Source organism: Eretmochelys imbricata, chromosome 6 (genome assembly GCF_965152235.1).
Source record: "Eretmochelys imbricata isolate rEreImb1 chromosome 6, rEreImb1.hap1, whole genome shotgun sequence".
Classification (NCBI taxonomy): domain Eukaryota; kingdom Metazoa; phylum Chordata; order Testudines; family Cheloniidae; genus Eretmochelys; species Eretmochelys imbricata.
Genome location: NC_135577.1, coordinates 85425024 through 85452019, shown reverse-complemented (window position 1 = coordinate 85452019; position 26996 = coordinate 85425024). Strand labels below are relative to the sequence as shown.

The following is a 26996-nucleotide window of genomic DNA, read 5'->3' as shown; positions in this document are numbered from 1 at the left end:
ATGCCTGACCAATCTGATTGCCTTCTATGATGTGATATCTGGCTCTGTGGATATGGGGAAAGCGGTGGTCGTAATATATCTTGACTTTAGCAAAGCTATTAATACGGTCTCCCACAGTATTCTTGCTAGCAAGTTAAAGAAGTATGGATTGGATGAATGGACTATAAGGTGGATAGAAAGCTGGCGAGATCATCGGGCTCAATGGATAGTGATCAATGGCTCGATGTCTAGTTGGCAGCTGGTATCAAACAGAGTGCCCCAGAAGTCGGTCCTGGGGCCAGTTTTGTTCAACATCTTCATTAATGATCTGGATGACGGAATGAATTGCCCCCTCAGCAAGACAGCAGATGACATTAAGCTGGGGGAGAGGTAGATATGGTGGAGGGTAGGGATAGGGTCCAGAGTGACCTAGACAGATTGGAGGATTGGGCCAAAAGAAATCTGATGAGGTTCAACAAGAACAAGTGCAAAGTCCTGCACTTCGGACGGAAGACTCTCAGGCACTGCTACAGGCTGGGGACCGACTGGCTAAGCGGCAGTTCTGCAGAAAATGACTTCGGGATTACAGTGGATGAAAGTGGGATGACTCAGCAGTGTGCCCTTGTTGCCAAGAAGGCTAATAGCATATTGTGCTGCATTAGTAGGAGCACTGCCAGCAGATCGAGGGCAGTGATTATTCCCCTCTATTCGGCACTGAGTATTGTGTCCAGTTTGGGGCCCCCCACTACAAGAAGGATGTGGACAAATTGGAGAGAGTCCAGTGGAGGGCAACAAAAATGATTAGGGGGCTGGGGCATATGAGTTATGAGGAGAGGCTGAGGGAACTGGGCTTATTTAGTCTGAAGAAGAGAAGAGTAAAGGGAGGATTTGATAGCAGCCTTCAACTACCTGAAGGGGGGTTCCAAAGAGGATGGAGCTAGGCTGTTCTCAGTGGTAGCAGATGACAGAACAAGGAATAATGGTCTCAAGTTGCAGTGGGAGAGGTTTAGGTTGGATATTAGGAAAAACTTTTTCACTAGGAGGGTGGTGAAGCGCTGGAATGCGTTACCTAGGGAGGTGGTGGAATCTCCTTCCATAGAAGTTTTTAAGGTCAGGCTTGACAAAGCCCTGGCTGGGATGATTTAGTTGGGGATTGGTCCTGCTTTGAGAAGGGGTTGGACTAGATGATCTCCTGAGGTCCCTTCCAGCCCTGATAGTCTATGATTCTATGACATCTAAATCTATATTTAGGCACCTAAATAAAAGTGGCCTAATTTTTAGGTACTGAGCTGACATCCAGCTCCTATTTAGAGGTTTTTAAAGCCTGGCTTGACAAAGCCCTGGCGGGGATGATTTAGTTGGGGACTGGTCCTGCTTTGAGAAGGGGGTTGGACTAGATGACCTCTTCAGGTCTCCTCCAACCCGGATCCTCTATGATTATTATTTTTAACATCTCATGATTTTTAACCCAATATCATGATTTTATGGAGGGTGGGGAGGACTCATGATTTTTTAATGCTTTGAATTGATAATATTGACTAGGTGACCAGGACTGGTTCGTACACCATGTTGTGGCTAATAGCATGAGAGGATTCCAGCCTTGTTAAACTAAATGGTCTGTTTATTAAAGCAACTATTTATAGAGCTGCTCCATCTGCAACTTATCATTCCCAGCCATGTGAACACAGACTGGCTTGTTGGTGCTTCCTCCAAACTCCTACCTCATGCAACCTGTGTCTTCCCTTCCAAGTTCCATGCAGATTGCTACAAACATTGCTGTTTCCTGGCCCTGTGCATTAATAAAGTAAAATCATATAGAAGAGAGAGGCAGGGAGAATGCTATAGACAAAGAGTTTCTCTGTGACCTAAGGAAGTTTAGCCTCAAGTACCTTGCACTCAGAATGACCATGTAAAACCTCAGAATCAACAGATACTTTCAGAAAAATCATTTGAATTGTACTGTTAGGCACAAATCTTCAAAAGTGCATGTGCAAAACAAATCAGTGCTTTTGTGCACACCTGACAAGTGCACTCCACTCCTCATGCACATACTGTAAGGTATATGAGTATGCAAGCCATGACTTATGTACATACATGAAACCAGACATACCTTTTCACAGAGATTAAAATATGCACCTTACTTCCTCGTGTAAAGTTGCTGACAACTATATCAAGAGAATTTTATTATAGGATATCACAGATTGTCAAAGGTATTTAGGTGCCTAGCCGCCATTGATTTCAATAGGAGTTAGGTGCCTAAATACTTTTGAGGATCTAGGCCCCACCTCTTTCCAAACTGACTTAGGGCAGATCTTGCAAACACTTTTTCATGTGCTTAACTTTTATCATGTGAGTAGCCCATTGACTTCAGTGGGGCTATTCATGTGTTTACTGCTAAGCACACATGGTTTGTAGAGTCAGAGTCTACATGATCATGGAATCTGTTAAAACCATTATGGAAAACTTCTATTTTAGTTTAGTTTAGTTTAATAGGATGAGATCTATAGCATTCTATGGAATGCAATAAGATTGTATAGAAATTACTCTAAACCCCTTCACTGAGCATGATATCCTTTTTATAGTTTTTTTTTTTTTAAAAAAAAACTAGCCTAAAGAATTCTTTAGCAAGGATATAATTTCTGCAATCAATTCTATGGGATGGTTAAAAAATAACCAATAAAAAGGATATCATTTTTTCTCATTCAGTTCTGTAGGACTTTTCAGTAAGAAAAGGGAAACACAATCTTAGAAATTACGGTGGCATTTAAATGTTTAGATCTTGTGAATTAATAATTATGCCAATAGGCCAGAATTCCATGCTAATTTATAGTCCATGAAATCCCACTGATGCCTGGCCTTACTGGAGCTGGACAAGGTGTGAAATGGAGCAGGATTTGGCCCGGTCACCTGTAGAATATGCTTCTGCCACACTTTTACTTATATTTCAATTTCTTCAAATCTGACGTGAAACCCATAGGACACTTGGTACAAAAATGTGCTTTCAATAATTAAGTGCCCAGTTTAGCTACTAAATTTAAAGCAAGGCAGGGCTATGGCACTGGATATTTTGTTGGATATATTTTCTTGTTTTGTGAGGTATTGGCTGCATGATCTGATAAAAACTGCAGCTAAATGAACTCTACAATTTGTATTCCTACAGCCAGAAGTTTATTGGCTTGCCTTTTTCCTCCCTTTGGCTCTGTCTGTAAGGTTCATTACTTACAGTTACTGCAGAATCAATCTGAACTGGCCAAAATCAGTGATGGAATTTATAGCACAATAAATGTACTGCCACACAAGCGCTGTTACACATGAAAGGGCCGGGGAATATTCTTTTCAGCAATCCTTCTACATAGCAGAGTGCACTGTTTTTATCAATTTAAAAGAATCATCACAGGCATATTTTGAGGAGGTGTAATCCTGACAGCTACACAGCAGATTTTCTCTGAGGCAGGTATTGTTCCAGGAAAACAATATTATTGATTAAAATCTTTGCTTATTGGAACACAGAAGACAAACTAAACACATCTTTTTCATTTTCCACATCAGTCCTTAGCAGCTTGATATTACAAAAATAAAATTCATACAGGCCTTGTTAAGAAAACACTTTAACACTTCTTGAGATATGCATTAATAGTTTAGCAACACTGAAATAAGAGAACTAGCTTACTGGCTGATGTTGTGGTGCATGCAAAATATGAAGAGTACTCAAAGATAATATATTAAGTATGGCATCAAAAGTTGTACGTTTATAAAGTCTGTAAGTTAAGATTTACATTGGTATTTAGTCTATTTTTCTTTCTAAGTGTCTACGTTATGGACATAGTGTATTTTACATAATTCTGAAACACAGAAAGTTTTAACTTTAGCTTGATGCATTGCAAAAAACTATAGAAAAGATAGATGGCAGGCTGTCCTCCCCAAAACTCAGTTTCATAATATGCATGTGATTGCTAATAGGCAGGCACTAAAAAACAATTTTCCTTGACGGAGAAGAGCTGATAAATTGTCAACATAAACTTCATCTGGGGTTGCTCCAGTGATCTAAAGCTCTTCTGTGAGTTTTGTACCATCAAAGTCTGCTTCTTACAACCGTATCAAAATTTATGAATGCATCTAACTATAAAGTGACTGAAAAGAACCCATAATGCATGTTGTTTATTGTGCATCAGCTCTTTGCTTCTTCAGCACATGCAGAAAACACTTTGTCCAGTTCCCCTTTCCTTACTCTCTATGTGGTAATGAAAAAAGACAGACTAGATGGAAGGTTTTCCTGGGAATTGACTTAAAACAAGGGCCTACTTTTACAGAAATCTTAGATTCAGACAGAGGGGTGAAAGAGCACTGAACTAATCTACATGACTTTTGTAGATATACAACTTCTTCTAGTATTCTATTATTTGGTAAAAAGGAAATCTCTGATCACTTGAGCAGGGAAAATAAAAACCAACTCAGCTAATGGGTTTCAACAAGATACACTCGTGTTTCATATTATCTTTGATACAGTGATAAAACATGCACAGACACTGCAAAAAGTTTCAAAAGTGGAAAGACGTGTTCAGTTTTCAGGAAATGTAATTAAGCATTCAATTCATGCACGCAAAAATTCTTGAGGAAAAAATCCAAACTATTTGTACATAAAATAAGACTTGTTTCTATTGAAATCCAAAGAATTTCAGCTCATATGAGGTGAAGGGGGAGCTATACAAGGAAGGGTGGATGATTCCTCACCATTCCTGACATAAGAGCCCCAAACTCCCTTCCATAGCTCCTTAAAGGGGGCTAGGAAAAGAGGGGGGTGATGCCTGAAATGTAGGAGACCCAAACATGCCTTACTTATCTCCCATAAGAGATGATTTCCTTCAAATCCTTTTCCAGTCCATTTTATCTGATAACCATATCCCTTCCATACCGAGCACCTGCATTGGACATCTGCCCCAAATTTTATGTTCTCAGTTAAGACATTATAACCTATCCTTCTACTCCACCCCACGGGGGCTCAGGCCTGCTCTGGGAAGGTGGAAAAACCCACCATGCCTTGGCCAATCTGGGGTGTGGCAAAATTCCTTTGCAGCCCCCTAAGGAAAAGGGCAAATAGTATAACAGCCACTGTGAGTGGGGGTGGGGTGGGGCAGTAAAGAATCCAATCTCAGCTAGAAGTTTCCCAAGTGATTTTACAAACAAAAGTGTAAAACATATGGTTTACAAGTGATGAAAGAGCCCCTATCAGTGTCCTTTTAATGACAAACAATTCATACAGAAATGTGCACAAGACGTTCCAAGAGAGAATGAAATACCTATTCATAAAAACATGTAATAAGCCACCAACTCAGAGCTCAGACCTCTGTATACATTCTACATGGACTTTGGAATACCAGTTCTACAATTACATTTGGGTGAAAAATTATTCTTGGTTGTAACATACTGGGTTGTTTTTTATTTTCTTGTTTCCCAGGTGTTGGTGGAAATTAAGAAAGCCTTGGTCTTCCACAATTATTACCAAAAACTGATTTCTTTTAACCAGTCACAAAATGGTTGGTTTTTAGGAAGAGCTATGTTAAAAAATATAGTAATAATTAAAATTACTTTTTTCATACTGGTTATAGATGTATTAAAATGTATAAGCTCCAGGGTCAGTATAAGCCTTGCTCAGCTTTCTTTAAAAGCACTGGGAGTAATAAAGACTTCCATTTTATCTTCAGTGGAATAATACTGCTGAAATATTACCTCATTTTTGATGTCAGCGATGATTTCTTTTTACCTCCATGATGTCAAAAGGGAATTATTATTATTAGAATGAGGGCTTCCTAATGATGCTGTAAAAAGGAGACACTGAAATCATTACAACCAAACATCTACATTGTGCCTTCTCTATAGGTTAAGATAGGTTTACTCCAAACCTCATGGAGAATACAATATTCCTTTGCTCCTATGATTGTACAAAACTTATAGTTAATAGAATAAATAAAGGGAAAGTACCTCAGAATTTAGAAATGGCAGAATAACCACTTTTCTTTATTTTTTTTTTTCTTTAAGGGCCATGTTTCAAACAACTCTAGATAAATGGAGAAATGGACATCTGGATATGAAGAAAATCCAACCTCTTTCTGAAATATATGGATAGAGCTAAAACAACTAGTGGACAAGTTTCTCTCTAAGAAAGGCAGCAGCAGCATTCAAGTGTATCCCCTGTACACAAGTCACTGCACCCGGATAAAGCTACAAACCCAGAGGATCAGGGTATCAGATAGTGGTTCTCTGTACTCTGCCAGTGGCTTCATGTGTGATACTGAGAAAATCACCTTCTGTGCTTTGGTTTCCCCATCTGTAAAATGGGAATAACAATGCATTCACATCTTTTTAAACCAACTCAAGATCCACAGGGAAAAATTGCTGTCTATGAATGCTAAATATTATTATTTCTAATAAGCAAAGCTGGATTACAAAAAACTCTGGACCTTGTGCCTTTTGTTGCCATTTACACATGTAAAAAGTTAATGAACAATGGCGCAAAATATCCTTGTGCGTGAATGGAGAATTCAGATGTGTTGCCATTTTTCACTCTCTTTGCCCAGGTGAAAGTAGCTACATAAGGGGCAAGGCAGTGCTGAATCAGGCCCTTTATCCCAATATTTTCATACATATACATTTTACACAATACTTAATTGTGATTTAATATTTAGGGTTTTTTCCTGAAGAAAACATTTACTTTTATTTAGTGTATCAAGGATCTGACACAGAGCCAGGAGCCATGGAAACAGAACACCGATCAATTTGAACTGCTGGCTATAAGCTGGAAGTCCCATTTCGCACACAGTATTGATAGAATGTAGGAGCCAGATAGATCCTAAAGCTGGTACCTCTTTGGAGTTGGAAAATATATTACAGTTGTGAAAAACTATTGATAACATTAATAAAATATTCATTTATATAAAAAGAACAGACTTGGTGAGTATTATTCTATGTTCTCTTTGGCATCTCTGTTCAAATATGGGCCTTCTTCTTCTCCTTAGGACTGTCATTTACTTGGTGGGCGAAAGCTCAACAGGCCAACATCACAACACATCCCATGAAATTACAATCTACCCCTCCACATGGAAGTAAGACAGTACTGGATCCTGCTTGCTTGCTTGAAAAGGGGGAAGCCTCTTCTCCTTGTCCCTTTCCTCTCCCTCTCCCTTCCCTGCTGGCAGGCAGACCTATATTTTCTCCCATATTGGCCTCCAGAATAAAGATGGCTTTCCCCTCCCTTTTGTCTCTTCTCTTCATGGCTGTTCTGCGAGGTGAACTACACAAGTCCTCTCCAGTGTTCCCCATGAGAGTTCTAGTAAACTTCACACTGCTGGGTTTAATGGTTTATTATTTGGCATTTCATTTTAACAGGTCAGCAATCAAAACAAGTGAAGTACCAATTACAGGAGCTGAACTATCAGTTCCAGGAGCACGGAAGAAGATCTGGCAGTACACTAACAATAGGCTTAGGGATGGGCTAGGGTTAAAGCACTGAACTGGAATTTAGAAGATCTGGGTTCAACTCCTGGTTCTGTCACAGCTTTACGTGTGATCTTGGGTGAGTCACTTAATCTCTCTGTGCTTCATCCATAAAATGGGTGAAGAGAGAGGGGCGTTTCAAGGATAAATTCATTAATATAATGAAGGCGATGAATACTGAAGATTAGGCAATAAAACAATAATGACATGATGATGATGAGTGTGCCGTTGTTGCCAAGAAGGCCAATGGCATTTTGGGATGTATAAGTAGGGGCATTGCCAGCAGATCAAGGGATGTGATCGTTCCCCTCTATTCGACATTGGTGAGGCCTCATCTGGAGTACTGCGTCCAGTTTTGGGGCCCACACTACAAGAAGGATGTGGAAAAATTGGAAAGAGCCCAGTGGAGGGCAACAAAAATGATTAGGGGACTGGAACACATGACTTATGAGGAAAGGCTGAGAGAACTGGGATTGTTTAGTCTGCGGAAGAGAAGAATGAGGGGGGATTTGATAGCTGCTTTCAACTACCTGAAAGGGGGTTCCAAAGAGGATGGATCTGGACTGTTCTCAGTGGTAGCAGATGACAGAACAAGGAGTAATGGTCTCAAGATGCAGTGGGGGAGGTTTAGGTTGGATATTAGGAAAAACTTTTTCACTAGGAGAGTGGTGAAACACTGGAATGCGTTACCTAGGGAGGTGGTGGAATCTCCTTCCTTACAAGTTTTTAAGGTCAGGCTTGACAAAGCCCTGGCTGGGATGATTTAGTTGGGGATTGGTCCAGCTTTGAGCAGGGGGTTGGACTAGATGACCTCCTGAGGTCCCTTCCAACCCTGATATTCTATGATGCAGGTGAGAACCTGTGTACAAAATAACAAAAAATTTTAGAAACTAGAGAAGAAACGTTGGTAAAAAATAAACGGTAAGAGGTAATGATGCTTTCCAGCTTCTCCTTAATGTGGTGGGGCCATTCAGTGTTTACAACATCGCTGTCCAATGACAGAGAAAAAATGGATCTGTTACAGCAAAAACAAAGCATGAAGGATTGTCACATGGACAGACAGCACACCAAACAGGCTACATGTCTTCAACCAGGATAGCTTTCATGAAACTAACAAAGAAGAGGCCTGCTCTTGTTGGAGATGTGTATGCCGAACATATCACATTATGTATTTATATCAGGAAAATGGTGAGAACAGTGAAGAAAAAATTACAAACAGTGAATGGATTCATTATTATTTAAGATACCTTAAATGAGCATGAAAACTCTTCATTAAAGGTATTTTCTCTACTATTTTTTCACTTTGAAGGACATATGATTTCAAAAATGGCAAATTTACTAATGAGTCCCAGCCTGTGTAGTTATGTAATTGTATGGTTGCGCAATCTTAGTCCTAATCAGGTAATCAGACGCCATTCAGAATGTGCTATTTATTTATAGTAAGGTCTATATTAAATGATACAATTAACTAGATTATTGCATTTACCCATTGGCCTCAGTAGGGGGTGCTATACCACCCCCTTGCCTCAGAAAGGAGAATTGTCTCCCAGCACCCTGGACCTCTCCATGGGCTAATGTGGAAGGAGGGAGGAAGGGCCATGGCTTTATCTTCTTCCTGCACCATCCCTGCCCTCCCTCGAGTTCAGGACCTGCAGTTGTCCCTGGCAGCTGTGCTAAGTGCATGGGAATGAGGAGAGTGGTGGGGTCCTTCCCTGTGAAACTCCTGTGCAAATGTTAGGGACAATCAGACATTAATAACTGACTAGAGTCTTCAAGTTTGTTGAATAACTTTCTTCAGAAGATATTTATTCAGAATTTTCCAAGTAATTTTCTTAGTAAAATATTTACTAAATGATGTAAAGGAAACAATGAAAAATGCTTCCTTTTTAAAATTTGGTCTTGTGTTTTTTTGCCTCCCTCTAGCTAAACAGTCCTACAAACTCCAAATACACACACCCACACCCAATTTCATAACATGTCAGGACCTTGTCATATTTTACACCTAAATACCAAATCAGTCATTCCCCTAATTCATCACACCTTCATTTAGCTTCACCAGGAAAAGAAGATGGAGCTGTTCAGATCTCTCAGTTACTTCCACTCACTGGTGCTACAAGGGGCAGCTTCCTCCATAGAGGAGCTGATTTCCTGGAAACTTGGGTTTCAGCTGTCGTCTATTCCAGTCCCATCCATAGCCACTTGTTATTTATAAGGGCTAGAAGACAATAGGAAGAAGGCACATGTGGTCATACAAGCTTATTCTTTTCACTATTATAATGTATTGTTGCTCAAAGATGATCTATTATATTTTGGATAAATGTTTACATATCATGGGGTACCGTACTGTTCCCCGCCAGTTCTTATCCTCCAACTGTACGAAAAATTTAAAAGAAAAATGAAGGCATGTTTGCCTGGGCATATGAAAGTCAACGCATGAGGGAAGCAGTTAGTTTAGGGTGAAAAACAAGGTTCTTGTTTCAACACTCAAATGGAAACAATTACATTTAGTCTTACAACAATATAATTACATTTATAGATGCACAATATTTCAGACACACTCTGATATAATTATAGATCCTTCTTCTGGAAATAGTCTTTTTATCCTGCAGTTCACCTGACTTTCAGAAGAACACTAAAACATCACTGTTAAATTATCTGCAAGAAGCCTGACTGTCTTCTTACTTACACCCGTGTAAATCAGGAATAGCTCCACTGAAGCCAATGGTATTACATTGGAGTAAAATGGGTGCAAATGGGAGGAGAAGCATAGCTAACATCAGATATTTTACTTACTATATCTATTAAAAGAAGACACTGTGATTATGGATCATGAGCTTTATGTTTCCTAATCAGCCATTGCTAACTTTATTTTACCAGATCTGGGTGACGTGCAGAAACCGAGAAATGAATGTTCTCACTCAGACATACAGGTATTGAGCTGAATTCAGTCCTGCTAGCAGCAGATACAACTCCATGAAATTCAGTTCATTTTCACCTGTGTACAACAGGGTTTGAATCTGGCTTACTATTGCTAGCTGAATAAAATATTACCACCACTTGGGGAAAGATGAACTGTTTCTGCAGAAAGGAACAGACACGTGGTGGTCTTCCACACTAGCTTAGCATCAATTACATCATTTCAATCTGTCAACTCCTTGTTTTTTCCTAGCCTACTATGGATGGCAACATGGTAGTGCTAAACGCAGGGGACGGGACTAGAAGATCTCTCAAGGTCCCTTCCAGTCCTACGATTCTCTGAACACTGAGCCACTGTGAGATGTTGTGGGGTTGGCTAAAAAGGGACACACACAGCGGAACACTTTAGAAAATATTTACATGGGGAAAGGGAAGTGGGCCAAACCCTCCACTGACACTAGCTAAGCAGAGCAGCAAGAATGAGCAGGGGTGTTAGCAGGAGCATCTTCTGCACAAGAAATCCTGCCAGACTGGTAGGCAGACCCTCACAAGCACTGTGGGGCTCATATGGCTGCTCTACTGAGCATGTTGACCCACTGCCAATAATCACTCACTGGCTGATGATAGCAGTGGATATGCTAGTCAGCTTTGGAAACTGAATACACCTTTGTTTCAACAGACCCTTCCCCCTTGAGAACATGGTGCAATCTAGGGATTTCTCCTAGCACACGCTATGTGCCATGAGGTATTGTGTCTGGTTATTTTTGTGGTGAGAAGAGAATGCCACCATTCTCTTTCCACTGCTCTCTACTTATCAGCACAGCAAATGATAGGATATAGCCCTGTGTATGTATGTAAGTTCCTTCCTTACAAACTTACAAAACATTCACTTATGTGTTTAAAATTCACATAACTGTTCAGATAACTCACATGCATATTCCCCTATACAATAAAAAAATCCAGGTGACTGTAGTTCATAGAATCATAGAATAACAGGGTTGGAAGGGACCTCAGGAGTCCAACCCCCTGCTCAAAACAGGACCAATCCCCATTTTTTTTGCCCCAGATCCCTAAATGGCCCCCTCAAGGATTGAATTCTTAACCCTGGGTTTAGCAGACCAATGCTCAAACCACTGAGCTATCCCTTAAAATGAACGTGCTGCACATATGCTGTAGTCTGTGGTCCTTCTTAAAGAATACCATAATTAAGCTCTCTTCTTCTTTCTGGAATATTTTAATATGTACAGGACTGACTGCTAATCTCACACTTGTTTTACACCAATATAACCTCACTTACTTTAATGGAGTTAGCTCCAGATTTAAGATGCTGTGTGACAAAAAGCAGGGCCCCTTGTTGCTAAATTTGTGATGATATTCTCTGTAGCTGTTTATGCTATGAGAAGTGGATTTACGGGTGGAAATAACTGATCTCTCAGAAAGACTGAGTTTGCTTAACTTAATATTTTAGTTCTCTTTTAGCTAAGCCAGCCTCCATTTACACAGTATGGAATGTATTGCACCTAGAGTCATAACTCAAAGGCTGTATGAAAATTTAAGACAATTCTCAGGAGAACCAATGATTTAGGTGTCAGGAATATTGCATCTGAAGTCATCATGAGGAAGTCTGGGTCAGTGATCAAAGCCTGAGTATCTCCAGTTTCCACTGACTGCTGCTGAAAAGGCCTTTTACATAAGAGTATCTAGCTCCCTTGTTACATGGTCCATATCACCATATATTTGAGCATCTCACACATTAATTAATGCATCCTCTCAATATCTCTGTGAGGTAGAGAGGTGTTGGCATTTCCATTTCCAAAGTGCTCAGCATTTAGAATAAGAACTTGACAACAATGGGAGCTGGCAGGTGCTATGTACTTTTTGAAAATCTGTCCACTTTATTTAGGTGCTTAAATAGGAACTGAGTTCTTTTTTAAAAATGGCCCTATGACTTACCCAAGATATGGCAGCCATTCTATAGCAGAGCCAGGCAATCAACCCAGATTATCCTAGTCCCAAGATCATCCTTTCTCCACCATAATGGTATATTTACAGGAAGACACATCATAAAGCTCAGATTGGCATGTTAGTGTTGTGTTCTTTTCTAAAAATGTTGCATTCTTACTAACAGACAAGCTTCCTTTTGGCTAAAGGTCATCAATTTACATGGGCAAATATTAGATCAGTTCTTCCTCTCTGACAAATTACCTTTGAGTCTCCTCATTGCTGAAGAAACTGGGATATGTATGTGCTGACATTTAGAAAATTGTCTGCGTATGTTTCCTGATGTTGGTTTCTTATTCCTCCTTCCCTGGGTTAGTGTGACTCAAGGTGGTGTGGCTGGAGCCTTGTGATGAAATTTTGACTTCTACAGTTTGCTTCTTGTATAGAAAGGTCATGCCCCATCTGATCAGGAAAGATAAGAAAGCCTGACAAAAATTCATCGGTGAGATCCAAAAATGAAAAGGATTCAGGAACAAAATAATGAAAGAGAAGTAAAGAATGTAGGCCAAACTGTTCAAACCTGATTGCTTAAACTTAAATCCATACTTGGATACCACAATAAAAGTGGTCTGATTTTCATGAGTGTTGCACAGCCAAAACTTCCACTGAAGTCAGTAATAGCTGTAGTGATCAGCTCCCCTTAAAAATCAGGCTACTGAATATTAACATTTTGGTCTTTGGTTCTAAAGATTCAGAAAGAGATGTCTGGAAGCAAGCAACGGGTGCACTTGTTCTAGCCAGCCAATACAAACTCAGCAATCATGACCATTTATGGTTCATTTAAATCTTTTAATTCAATTAAAAATAAATAAGAATATATGGAGTAAATTCTGGCCTTCCATGATTATGCTGCTCCATAAGTGTTTAAAAATCAAAGTGGTGTCAGAAATGGTTTCAGTAGTAGAGCCATCTGCTGATGCAGAGCAGGATGGCTCAAAGTCCACAGTAGAACACCTCCTGGTGGGCCTTTAAAAAAGAAGCAGGCCTTCCCCACCTGATTAGGATCTACTGCAACCCAGTTCTAGAGCACAGACATCTTGCAGATAAAGATCTAAAACTTTAAAAGTGAGATTTTTCAAAAGGCATCTAACTCCCTAAATCATGTAGCTGGAGTAGCGTAACTTAGGTCGACTTACCACGGTGTCTACACCATGCTGGGTTGATGGGAGATGGTTGATGGGAGTACCGGAGTCGATCGGAGAGCGCAATGCCATCGATTTAGCGGGTCTTCACTAGACCCGCTAAATCGATCCCCAGTGCATCTATCGGAGCAGCATTGATCCCATGGTAGTGTAAACATAGCCAAAAACATTAAACTGAGGTAAACCAGAACTCAGAAAAAAAATCAGGAGTCCCAAGAAAATGTTCTGCCATTATGAGAACTCTGAATGTGAATCTAAATTCTACAGGACGTTTGGATTTCAAGCACTAACATCAATATGCAACTGGCTGCCAAATTTACTATGACTTTAATAGAGTCTTCACAACAGAGAACACGTGTGTAAATGTGTAATTATAAACTAGTGTGTAGAAAATCAGCATTGGACAATAGAAAAAAGTAATTAACTTAGACCACAAAGACTAATTTGTGTAAATACTTTTACAGACTTTCAAACATTTTTTTCAGGTTTTCAGGTATATGTTTTTCAAAATTATTTTTATATACAGAGTGATCAAGTATGCAATGTGACCGTACAGGCTGTATCATCCTTTAGGCTGGCCTGCCCTGCAGGCTGTTGGGCAGGAGGATGGGGACATGCTCCCACCTCTGCCCCATTCCCTGTGAAGTGCCTAGTATACTGAGAGGTGCAGAGGTATTAGATCCTGATCATCACAACATATCACAGTGGATCAGGAAACATATCATTTGACTTAAGTGTGGTCTTCAATTAAAACTGGCTTTGATACATGTCTAAAAGTAGAATATAAACTCTGAACTCAGGTCTGAGTATTTAGTAGACAGATGAGGCATTCCCCCTCCGACCCCCGCCCCCGAGGAAAACAAAGAGGGAAGCAGACAAAATGGAAAGAAAATCCAAAAAACCGTAAGTCTCTTTATATTGATGAAAGAAGGCAGAAAAAAGATAAAGTGATATATTTTTAGCAATGAGAAGCACAGTAAGCCTTGGCATCATGTATCTTAGATAACAGCTGTAACAGTAATAAATCCTGAGGTTTGTAGTGAATTGAAACATTATCATTGTTTCTTTTTATTTGTTTTCATTATGTTTTGTTAGCTGACTACATGCCTTCTTGCTTTACTCTTATGTGTTTTTGGTTTACTTCCTGGAAATAAAATAGATATACAACAATGCATGTATAATCTTTCCCTATAAGCTCCCAGCATAAGCATGGGCGAAGCGCCATTCAGGAAAAGAAGGAAGATGGAACACACTGAAAAGAGAATGGGGAGGAGGGGTCAGATGAATCATGTAATGATTTCCCTATTCTAGATAAATACAGCTGTTTAGATGAGCATGATTTAAGGAACAAGAGACGAGGCTTTCATCTATAGTGATAATTTAGGTCTAATTAAATCTGTCCTAAAGGGCGATGGACTAGATCAATCCAACTGATTCAGCAATCTCATTTTCTGACCTGTTCTCAATCTTACGCAGTTTCTTCTGAAGCAGGGGCTCTCCCATTGTGAGGACTGGCCAAGCACCTCATGGATCATCTGATTCACTTACTGTCTAAAGAAGCCATTTCTTGAGTTAGCCTTTAGAGCAGCAGGACTTACCGAGTGATCCCACGTTGTCTCATGGCACAGAACTTAGCTGTGTGCCTTGCTGTGCTGCACTACTTTTTCATATTGGGGGCAGCCATGTGTCTTTTCTTTGTGGTATGTCCACAGCTGCCGTGCAATTTGGATAGCACTCCTTCCTTTGTGTACCTTATTTTTTAGTTGCCTATCTGTTGCACAAGGCTCTTTGTCCTTTCTGTTTATTTTAATAAAACATGCTTGTACCCAAAAAGGTTCTGGAGGGCTTGACTCTGGTCTACCATTGGATTTCTGAGGGCCAATGAAGAAGATGGAAGCTTTCCTGTAAGTGTCATTGGCACTCACTAGAGCAGTTCAATTTTATTCTTCTTGGCAGGTTTAATAACAAAGGCTGATGTGTTTTTTATATTTGGATATAAATTACAAAAATTGAGAATTATATTTAAATAAAAAAGGTCTGATGTTGATTTAAAAATGTACATGATATACTTTTCCTGCTGTTAAGACCCATCCTGTTTTGCTGATCCATAGTAGATGATGGGGTCCCCTATTTGGGCCTACACCAACATAGGATTATAGGAATGCAGCCAAAATGGAGAGAGATAAGGATGAAACTTCAGCACTTGAGTCCAGTTTCCTGTATTCTGTAACATTCACTGCAGGTGAAAGATGGCAGATTGAAAATCTTGAAAAGTGAATTCTTCTACTTATTCACAATCCAATTACAGCACAACCAACTACAATGAAAGCTCCCTGTCAGTGTAACTGAGTCCTAGCCTAGACGCAGCATGACTAAGGCTACATCTACACTGCATGATTCTTTTGACGGTGTGCAGAGTATGGACTCAAGTAGCTCTCACCCCCCAGCACGGGTTAAAGTAAGAAGGGTACAGGCACACCTGAAGGGTATGGGCACCTACCCAAGTGCATACCCTACACAACTCATTACTTGCCCAAGCCATGGCTCCCCATCTACACTGCTATTCTTACCCGTGTGCTGTCCTGCAGTCTCCCAGTGGCTAGAACCTTTCCCTGCCACAGGAAAAGACTCCAGCAACAGGGAAAGACTCTGGCAGCCCAAAAGAGCAGGAAAGGGCTGTGGCAGTTCCCTGCTGCTAGAGCATTTTCCTGCTGGAGGGAAAGACTACCCGCAACTCCCTGTTGCTGGAGGTTTTCCCCACTGCAAGTAAGAACTCTGGCAATAGGGAGGTTGATAGGAAAGGCTCTGCTAGCTCCCCACTGCTGGAGTCCTTCCCCACTGCAGGTAAAGACTCTAACAAGTGGGGAAAGGCTCTGGCTGCTGAAGCTTTCCCTGCAGCTTCCTCCCTCTTCAACCGCCACAGCCTGTCACTGACATATACACATGGCTTGCTTTTCACTGAGGCATGTAGCTACACGACCCTATATGCCACCAAAAGTGGCAAGTAGCGTAGATGTAGCATAAGGTTGAGAGGGTTGTTCAACTTCCACATCCATTCATTCCTTTGCCTCCCTCCCAGAACAGCCACCAAAGGTCCCAGTGTCAATGTTTTCTGTGATGTGGCAACCTGCCCAGTACGAATTGTACTGAGACCATCAATTCAAATGTTGACAACTAAGCAACCATCAGATGATAACTTGTGGTGCCTTATGAAATCAGTGACTTGGAGTGAAAGACTTTAAATCCCATTAACAACCACTTGAAATCACCGGATCCAGACACCATTCAACAAAAAGACGCCAACTCATTTACTTTCAAAGAAAATGCTTTCACCAGGAGATTCTCAATCGTTAAGTAGAATACCTTGATGTTATATTCACAGAGAGGTTTTTTTTTAGTCAAATGAAGTGAAGCATCCTACTTCAAAACTACTCTACTCCATCTCTAAACTAAAAAATAGTGTTCAAAGTTTTAAAAAGATCACTGATACTTACATCTTCTTTAAATATGTAAACATGCTCAGGCCCACTTCCTTAAGTACTGGAGTGTCACTCAGTTATTTGTCACAATATTTAATGGAGGAGATATTTCATCTCAGAAGATGACAATGCTAAAAAATGTGCTTTCCTCATACCCTTGATGTGCAGCAAAGCCATTTCTAGCCATAGGCACTATGAGTTATATATGATTAAAGAAAAATGAAATTGTTGTTAAGGAGGATGAGAGTTTCACATCTTAAAAGAAAGAAATCCAACAATGTAATGTTTCTTGAGAAGAAGTCAGCCCTTACAGCAGTTGCCCCATGGGCAGACAGCATAAGAAAAATAGTGGAAGAGCATTCAGTGCAGCTTGTTGTCTACTTCAGCTTAAATGGTGGAAAGTATTAAATATCTATAGCATTTTATCTGGTAAGAGCTGGTATGATGATCATTCTGAGCTGTGCCCTAAAGTCAAACTTACTAGAAAAAAAGATTCGGAAAACATTTATGCGTGGCAATTTTCTAATATTAATAGAGATATTATTTCAACTTAACTTTCTTGGTTTAATACACTCCCCTCCTGATACTCTTTTGAAGACTAGTATTTTGAGTGTGTTAAAAAAAAAAAAGTGTTGTCCATAATGAAGACAAATATAATGGAAGTTTAGTGCATTTGCAAAAGCACTAAAAAAGGAAAAATGTACCACCCGTATTTTAATAATGAATGTGAAGAAAATTTAAACAATTAATGCTTAATTCCCTTTCTATTAATATACATACAGTGAGCATGGAGAAAAAATGAACATAATATATACATTCGACATAAGGTTGGATAATTTGAAGATGTCAATATTTCAGGTTACAGAGCAAAGCTCACCTTGTATCCTGATGATTTGATGTGCACTCCTCGCTTGGTCAGAGTAGATTTCATTCGGATGAAAAAAGAGCGCTCTAGGGTGTTGTCAGTGGTTAGTAGACTGGGGCTTGTTGATTCCACTAGGGAATAGAAAAAAAAACATACACAGATGATTTAGATTTTTATACAGCCCCTCTAAGCTATTTCTCAGGTGCAATCCTTGAACTCGCTAAAAATAAATGACTGATGGATGCTGAGTGTTGTAATCAATTTACCTCATTTACAAAATGCTTATTTAGCAAAAAAAAATTGAAAAATATATGTACAAACAGTAACTCTCATTTTCAGGTTCTTTTTTCCCCAAAGAATTTTAAACACAGAGTTGCCTCATTAACTCTTTCCTTCGCAATTATGCTGCTAGCTTTTTTTTTTTAATTGTTAAGTTCCTTAACGTTATGTGACAGGGTAAGTGTTATTGGGGAGGCAAGGCTGCCTACTGAAAGGCATCTACAAGTTCTAATCCAGAGTTCTATCCCTCGTTTTCCCTACTTTGTTTGCTGTGACACCTTGGGCACACTTCAGCTCTTGATGCCCCAGTTTCCCCATTAGTTTGGGTTAATTAATGCCCAGAAAGCACCCTGTGACCATCAGATGAAAAACACTACTATTATGATTAGCAATAATAACAATAATAATTAGATATTAGTGACTAATGACGATGGAACGGCTTCAAGGTCCATTTAGCATTAAGTGAAGTTTCCTCTTTGAAACTACAGACCACACCTTTGTGTTCAGATGCCTCAGCCACAAGACGTATAGTAGATAAGAACAAACAGTGTGTGTTGAGTATGATAAAATAATACATGCAGATTTAGGGAATATAATACCACCGTGTTCCCCATGCAACTTTTTAATATTTTGGTTTTCAATCCAAAGGCTTCTATGCAATGTTTTCTTCTAACAAATAATTCACAGAATCTTTTGGAGTAACCCTACAACAAACAACTACTGGCAATGAAACATATTTCAGTTCCAAGGAGTTATTATCAGCAATGATGAATAAAAAAAAAGATGTTTAAAATCAAGAAAAATATCTTGTTGCTGTCCTTTTAGAAAATATGATCAATTTCTGGTCAAAACCATTCCAAGTATTTACAAAAGCATTTGAGATGCAGCACTTACAAACCCTGCTTGTTTGTAAGCAAAGGATTATCTAGTGCTGTGCTTGTTCTAATGTGGTCACGTTTTCTTGCATTTATGGCATTTCAACTCTGTTGTGATGAAACTGCTGACAAGAGTGCCCCTTTCTTTAGTATCTCTTTTAAGGTTTTTTGTTTTAGAGAGCATGAATTCGATGTCATTTTAAATGTACAGCTCTTTATCACTCGAGGGAAAAGCAGAGCCATGTTATATTTAGTACTTTCATTTCTTCTGATTAAATATGAATTACTATGAAATTTTTCTCATCATCTAACACGCCATAATACGCCAACAGCTTTTTAATACACTATATAAGCACAAACTTCTGCTCTAAGAGTTTAATTTGCCCCTCTAATCCAATCACATCAACCTTATTTCTCTTATCAGAGATTCCCATTTTGAATTAAATGAGCTCATTAGTTTTAATCAAAAGCAGAGAGATCAAAACTTAAACGTAAATGCTTTAGATCAGAACTGTCAGTCAGCCGTGCAGTTCTATTTTACTAAAACACAAGATCAGAGACCCTTAGAACCAATTTTTTCTCGTAAGGGATGCTGAGAGCTTGAAGATGCTATAGCCTTTTTTTTTCTCCCAAGGACAGATTATACATTTAAGGTTAGACTTAATTTAGAGCTTTTTTTTTCATCCTGGTGGAAATGGAAAAGTACGCCAATCTACTGTTGTCTCTTTCACATTTATTGGTGCTGGTCCTTAGAGACCTGAACATACGTGAAGCCATCAGAATCCATGCCACAAACCTGGCCTCAAAAAATTCAGCCCTGCTCAACAGTATCATGTTTGCAACATCTAAGAAATGAAACTTTCAAAAAAAGGAAATGTATTTCAGGGTCAAGGTTACTGAAGCTCTGATACAGCAATGAACGGCCAACCAGAATACAAGCAGTACTTGTGATATGAGAATCATTATTAATTATTACTGCCTACAGTATAGTGCTTTAAGAGTACATTAAGAAACCACAGCATGGGTGCTTCCTGCTGTGTGAAGAAATGCTAGAATCAGCTTAACATGTGCAGTAGTTGCAGTCAGCGCATTATACCCTAATACTGGCAATAAGGACGACATGTCCCCATGTGTTGTAATGGTAATTACCTAAACACACAGAAGTAATGTTAATTAAACACACAAAACCTTGCATCTGAATAAAACTAAAGCTGTGGCATGAACATACCATACCAAAGACATGTAAAGATGAGACTATTTTATCCTTAATTCACATTTGTGAAGAAAAGCAAAATAACCTATATTTAGTAAAGTATCCTTGGCATTGAACATTTCCTGGGTTCCTGTGAGCTTGTATCACAAGCTTGACATTATTTGACCTTTAACATATCTATAAAACCTACATATCTTTCAGTGAACATTATATCATGCAATGTTATTTAATAATGTTAATCATCATTATGCATATGGTATTTTAAAGGTAGGATAAAAAGTTACAGGGACATATTCTACCCTTGGTACATGCACAGAACACACCTACTGATGTCAGTGTGAGATTTGCAGAGAGATAAATGGTGGAATATGGCCACTGTGAATGCCCAAGAGTTGATTTTAAATGTTAATCACTGAGCCATTTAGTAATATTTTTTCCAATTATATCGATGGAGAATAGCAATCTAGGTTCCATCAGAATGAAAATCTAAAACATTTCATGTTTGAAGAGATCTTTTGGCATTTTAGAAGTGCAAAAAAGGAAGAATCTGGGAAAGTCCTACTTTGCTTCTATTGGTGATGTTCAAGAGAACAATCCTGCATTCCTTGTACTTCCCAAACTATTACTGAAGACAATATGAATATGGAAGCCAGAAGGAATGTATACATTATCTCCGAGAGCATAAAAATGCAACCTGTGATATTGTACTAATGTGTTACCCAGATTAAAAACTCAAGCAAAACCCCCAGACCCAAATGGGGGAACACATGAACTAAGGCCCAGATTCTGCAATGAGCTTTCTGTGGATGGACATCTGCACCTGCATGGAGCCTCACTGACTTCATGAAGCAGAACCAAACAATATAGAACAATGTAAGTCATACCTCTGCAACAGCAATAACAGAAGCACAGTATCCATGTTTGATGCACAAACATATACATATTCAAACAAGTTGTCCCTGAGGAGAGAGAGCAAGACCCCAGTATGATTTATGTCTTAAAGTCCAAGTAAATAAGAAAAGGCTGCCAAAGCTGCAGAAATGAATATCCACCAACTCACACCTTTTTGTCATATGTACTAAAAAAAATGAGAGAAAAGAAGAGAGATGGTATTTTCCCCATGTTAACAAGCAAAAGATTGTTTTTTGAGCTCACTCTTTCAAAGGGCCAGGAGCTTCAGAGGGGTAGATGACAAGCTACAACATTAATACCTCTGCTGAGTTCAAGGGATTCAGTTAAAGAACAACTTGGTCTCAACACCATTAAAATAAGCTTTCACCTGCCACTAAACTTCTTCTTTGATACAAAGACCTTTGTTAAATTGAACCAAGAAGAAAAACAAGGAGCTGTTTACACACTGCAAAGGGGAGTCCAAATAGGAGGGGACACACACATTAGCAAGAAAGGGATGCTTGCTAGCTCATGTCCTATTGTAGGCTTATAAGCATCTTCCTGAATATTCTCAAAATCTGGTCACAGTCTGCATGTGCAATAGAGAAACACTAAATTCAGGAATGCAACTGGGCAACACAAATATGTAATTTCAGTTGGACTCAATGCTTACACATCCCCTTTAAAATCCTTCTATTTCCTTTTGTGCACAGTTTTGCAATTTATTGCCTCTAACCAGACATTAAAAGAGTTCAAGGAAGATTTAATCGTCAGCAGTTAACTACCCTATTTCTCCCCCATATCATTGTGTCTTAAAGTGTGGTTCTCATCAGAAAAATGACTCTTAAAATGATATTGTTTCCATTGTTTCTTATCCTCTCTCAATAACCTACAGATCAAATTTTCTTACTTTACTAGTAAAAATATTGTTTGATCCAGACACATCGGTGACCAAGGACAGACACAGGGATGGATTTTAAGTGGCAGGCTGCAACTTTATTAAACTTGACAGGGGATGGGTGCAACCCACCCTGTCACCCAGACTCACATTCCCAGCGGGGGTTACAGGGCTCCTACCATATAACCCCTAAATCCAGGCACACTATTCTCAGCATGCCCCTAGGATCCAGCTCGCTCTTCTGAATCTTTTTACACCTCCACCCCACAGCCCGGGACAGAGGGTATTAAAAGAGGAGTACCTTAGCCCCCGAAGGCCACAAGGTCTTCCCCCATACCATAGGTACAAGGTCCATCAGCAAAAGCCCAGGTCTTTTATTTCTCATCTTTTTAGCCTTTTAACCACACTGGAAACCTGCCACAAACTGTGGACCTAACATCACTGCAAGGTACTACCACTAATTACTAAATCCTCCTCCTATTTAATCTACCTGTGCCTCTAAGATGCTGCGAGGAAGGCAACCCCCCACCCCCACAGACCTCAGCCAATTTTGCCTCAAAAAATTCCTTTCTGGTCCCCAAAACAGGCAATCAATCAGACCCATACGATCTGTAAAACACAGCTCCAATACTACAGTTTTAAGGAGGGGAGGTGCACTGCTGAAATGAAGCAAGAAGAAGCTCCCAAGGACCTGGGATAAGGTTTGAATTATTGAAAAGGGAGTGTGAAGGGCTAATCAGTTCCCCTCCTCCCCTACCTGGCTGGATGGGTGGGTGGATAAAGTCTCTGGAGAAAGAGGAGCCACTCCTGTGTGTGTTCCCCCAATCCTTTCTACTGAGACTGTCCCAATCACTGTCTGTCCCATCAAGTTTTCCACCCACTGAGGCAAGTGGGTGGCATTTTATAACTGCCAGCCCTGCAAACTCAACCTGGGAGCAGCAAGTCAAGCTGACTTCTTTCTGGTCTATCACCCCTAGTAAGTCCTTCTGAAATCTAGGGGACTCCTGATGTGCTCAGAGTTAAGTACATGGTTAGGTTCTTTGCTGGATCAGATCAGAGTTGTCAGCAGTTTGCAAGATCAAGTCCCAGATGAACCATTTTGTTGATGTTGTAGGAGCCAGAATAGAATCCAGCTCACCTCCCCTAGCAATATTACTATGAAGGACTAATTGGAATCAAATGTAGAAAAATATTTTTGCTATAACCCACTAGGTCCAAAACCATGATTTTCATACTACTAGAAAAGGGAGAGTGCCAACTTTCTAAGTAGATAAACAGCACTTGTTTCTAGCCTGAGAAGGCCCTTAAAATTCCAGTGATATTATACATAGAAAAGCTGTTCTGGGTCATTATTAGAGGTTTCTAAAGTGTGCTGTTATAATTTCTCTCTCTGGGGCCTCTTTAGTTGGACTTGTGGCATTAAAGCAGCCTGATTTTACAGGCAAAGGGATATAAAAAAAGAGAGTCCTAATGCTTTTTTTAAAATTAATTTTGAAGACTATGGAACCAACAAACAACTTAGACACATGCCACACTTCAAACATGCAAGTTATTTCAATGGAACGACTTGTGCTTAAAATTAGGCTCATGCTTAAAAGTTTTGTTGGATCAGGGCCAAATACAGAATAGTCTGTTCCATACGACTAGAAATACAAGAATGTTTGGAAAAATAATAAAAAGATTATACCTTATCTGGCCAACAAAGAAATTCAGTCATGGTGTTGTACATGAGATATATTGTATAATTGCAATGATGTCAATTTTCCACACACCAGGAACATTTTTTCAAGACTAATAGATTCAGTACCAGAGGTTTTGTTCTACTTGAATATCAGGTAAATTGAGCATTTTTGGAAAGATCACACTCATCAATACCTTCAAAAGACTGACCCTCAACTAAATTTGTTTTAGGAGGTTTCAGACCTCCACAAATTCTGAGCCTCATCAAAATCAAAACAGACATTTTTAGTCTCATTAAATAACTTGTAACATTGCAGGATTATTATAACCCACATAATGAGATGCTCTAAACAAATGTGTGGGTTTGCTATGCATAGAACATCACACATACAGTATAAGATAGTAGCCCTTAATCTTGCATCCCCTCCCTGTACCTTGGATAGGTCCTTTGGTCCTTCCCCATGCACCTTCTTAAATCACTTACAAACAGAAATATTTGAATGTGTAATCACATGGCTTTCCTCTGAGGCTCTGCACTCTGGACCACACTATATTCTGCTACGGAGCACGCACATTTAGAAATTGGTAGCCCAAGTATTTGTTATCAAGGCATCAATGTGCATAGTGAAGCTTCTCTACCACAGAAAGGGTTCTAGCCCTTTTTAAAAGTAGGTTGGAGGCTCTGAATTAAGATTAAAAGACCAAAATACATGTGCAGTAGCTTGGCTAAACAATGATATCTGTGGACATGACAACCATGTACAAGAAGCTGGAGCATGTAAGCTCCAAGGAGGGTGAGGTTTAGAGACATACAACAGATTGTACAACCATGAGCAATTAAATGAAATTAAGAGAAAGCAAATATGGGCTGAATCTCACGTAAAATTTCCTAATGTATTACACATTGAAATACTCCTCCACAGAAGTGGTGAAATCCCCAGTACTAGAGACATTTAACAACTTCATAATGTCAGGGATGGATTTTAAATGATCCAGAAGTCAACAGAAAAACTATACTGAGAGCTAGATCAGGCCCTTGATGACCATCTTTACCACTCAAACTTCTGTGGGTGGATTATGCTTATAACTTAGATTGTATATGCCAAGTTTCAACCCAGAGTCCATTTATGGATCAGGTGCCAACCTTTAAAAATGTACACAGTTCATTCTTAAAGTACTGACACCAGGCTCAGTAATAACCACAGCAATGGACACAGCTATAACCAAGGCCAAATTTTCAAAAGTTTAATCCAGGCTTTATTTATGGACAGGAAATATCACTCCTACAATTACTTGCAAATGTAATTTTGTTTTTACAGGTGAATATGTGTGGACAAATAATAAAATTTCAATGTGTAAACTACATTTGTATGCTATTGTTTGCTCAGTTGCATGACCAGATAGGGCTAGTATATGCAAATTTAGTCAGTGTACAAAAGATTGCACACACACAGAGGCCATGTCTTGAAAATTTGCCCCATAATGTTAACTATAATTAGGCTTTCCTCCATTTATTTTCTAAATCAATAGTATGTGCATGTAGCGGCAGTGAAGGCGCAGAAGAAAAACCAAAGTGCAGACACCATTACTAGAATTTCTAAGTCATTATATTAAGATATTGTTTAGTGCTTCACTATTCCTGGAGAAACAAAATGACCTGAACTGCAGTTGGTGTTCATTTTGTTTTTATCACAATAGCACTAAGAAGCACTGCTAGACTTAATGCCCGTAACAAATTACATTATTACTAATATTATTCTTACAGTCTAGCAATGTATCATATTAGGATACAAATTCCCATCTTGTGTTACTTACTTCCCATGTAAGTTCTCATCCCACAAAATGTTTTACATGTTTAGTGAAATATCAGGCTAGTTAGTTGGCAGGATGGAGTTATAAATAAGATTTGCTTTACTCCTGTAACTTTAAAAGATATATTTTACAAACTAAATTTGGCAGGTCATTGGTCTGTGAAATGCATATATCTTTTTTGCCTGTTTGAAAACAACATAATAAAGTTTTGCCATTCATGGAACTAGTCACTGAAGGAAATTTTAACTCTTAAAGTGTTGGAAGTGTTACAGTCTGCTGGGCTTCAATCCATTATCTAAACATTTGCAAATGTACCCATATTAATCAAATAGACTGGAACAGCTGAAGAAGAGCTGTTATGGCCTACTGAATGAATGGTACACAAATGATACTGGGCATGAACCTCAAATTCCCTTCTGAAAATTCATTTATTTTAAGTCAAGGGATGCATAATCTAATCTGATCTATCAGCAATGCTTGTAAATTTTCAAGATTCAATAAAGGTCGCAAAAACTCAGCCCTAACTTACAGTAGCCTGACTTGTTAGTGTATTACTTCTGTTAAATAACATACATTCAAATCAAGTTTAAAATAAAAAAAAGACATTCCAGTGACTAAGATGACACAGAACTGGGGGACTAAACTGGATAAAAAGTAACATTTGTGTTTGCATTATGGAATGGGTAGGGAGAACAGACACTGGAAAAGGAGAAAATGTATGGAGTCTAACCACTGAGGGACTCTTTATGAAGGCAACATGACCACTGAACTCACTGGGAGTCTTGTATTTGCATAAGGAGTACAGGTTTAGGCCCTATGCAGATTTTGAAAAATATGATGTTGAGATACAACTACATTTATGTTTCCTGGGTTTGAAAGGCTTAAATGATCATATGGCCCTCCCTTGGGTTTGGAAATTTGCATGTAAATTTTGAACACTTTGTAATGTACTGCAATACCGTCATTAAAAAGTGGGTGCTATAGAATACACTGAAATACTGACTTTTTTCTTGTCCCAACAGGATCAACTGCTTTTTCCCCCTATCTTGCAAGTTTTCAGATCTTGCTTAGTAACTTGTGAATCATAAACTGACACTCCAGAGCATAGCTGTGAAAACAACTGTGGTTCAGTGCTGCCAATAATGGCCCACTAAAGCTCCTTCCTAGCACATGGCATAAAAAAGCCTTATGATGTCGCCTAACACTGCCAGCTTGTTTGGGTTGAAAAATCACAATAGAAGAGGTTGCTTTCCAGCTTTTCATATGCCAAGTAGGGGTTGCTTCTTGGTGAGGTTCTCCCCTGAGAGAGAGAAGAGCATTCAAGCTACCTCATGCTGCTCACAACCAGTGTTTGGATGATACTACTCTGGGGAAATAGACGCAGTGTCAAAGTCAAGCTGCTACCAGTGGGTGTTTCTGCACACATCTACTAAACAGTAGGAAAGTTCAAGGGAAAAAATAGGGTATCATAAAGA

General features: G+C 39.2%; 1 protein-coding gene across 1 annotated transcript in view; it reads right to left on the bottom strand.

Moving 5' to 3' along the window:
- Nucleotides 1-26996, bottom strand: part of NPAS3 (neuronal PAS domain protein 3) — an 846484-nt gene that overhangs the window by 68877 nt on the left and 750611 nt on the right. The window contains exon 8 of the mRNA XM_077820328.1: nucleotides 17886-18004. Within this exon, the coding sequence (XP_077676454.1) occupies nucleotides 17886-18004 (119 nt within the window). The remainder of the gene's footprint in view (nucleotides 1-17885; nucleotides 18005-26996) is intronic.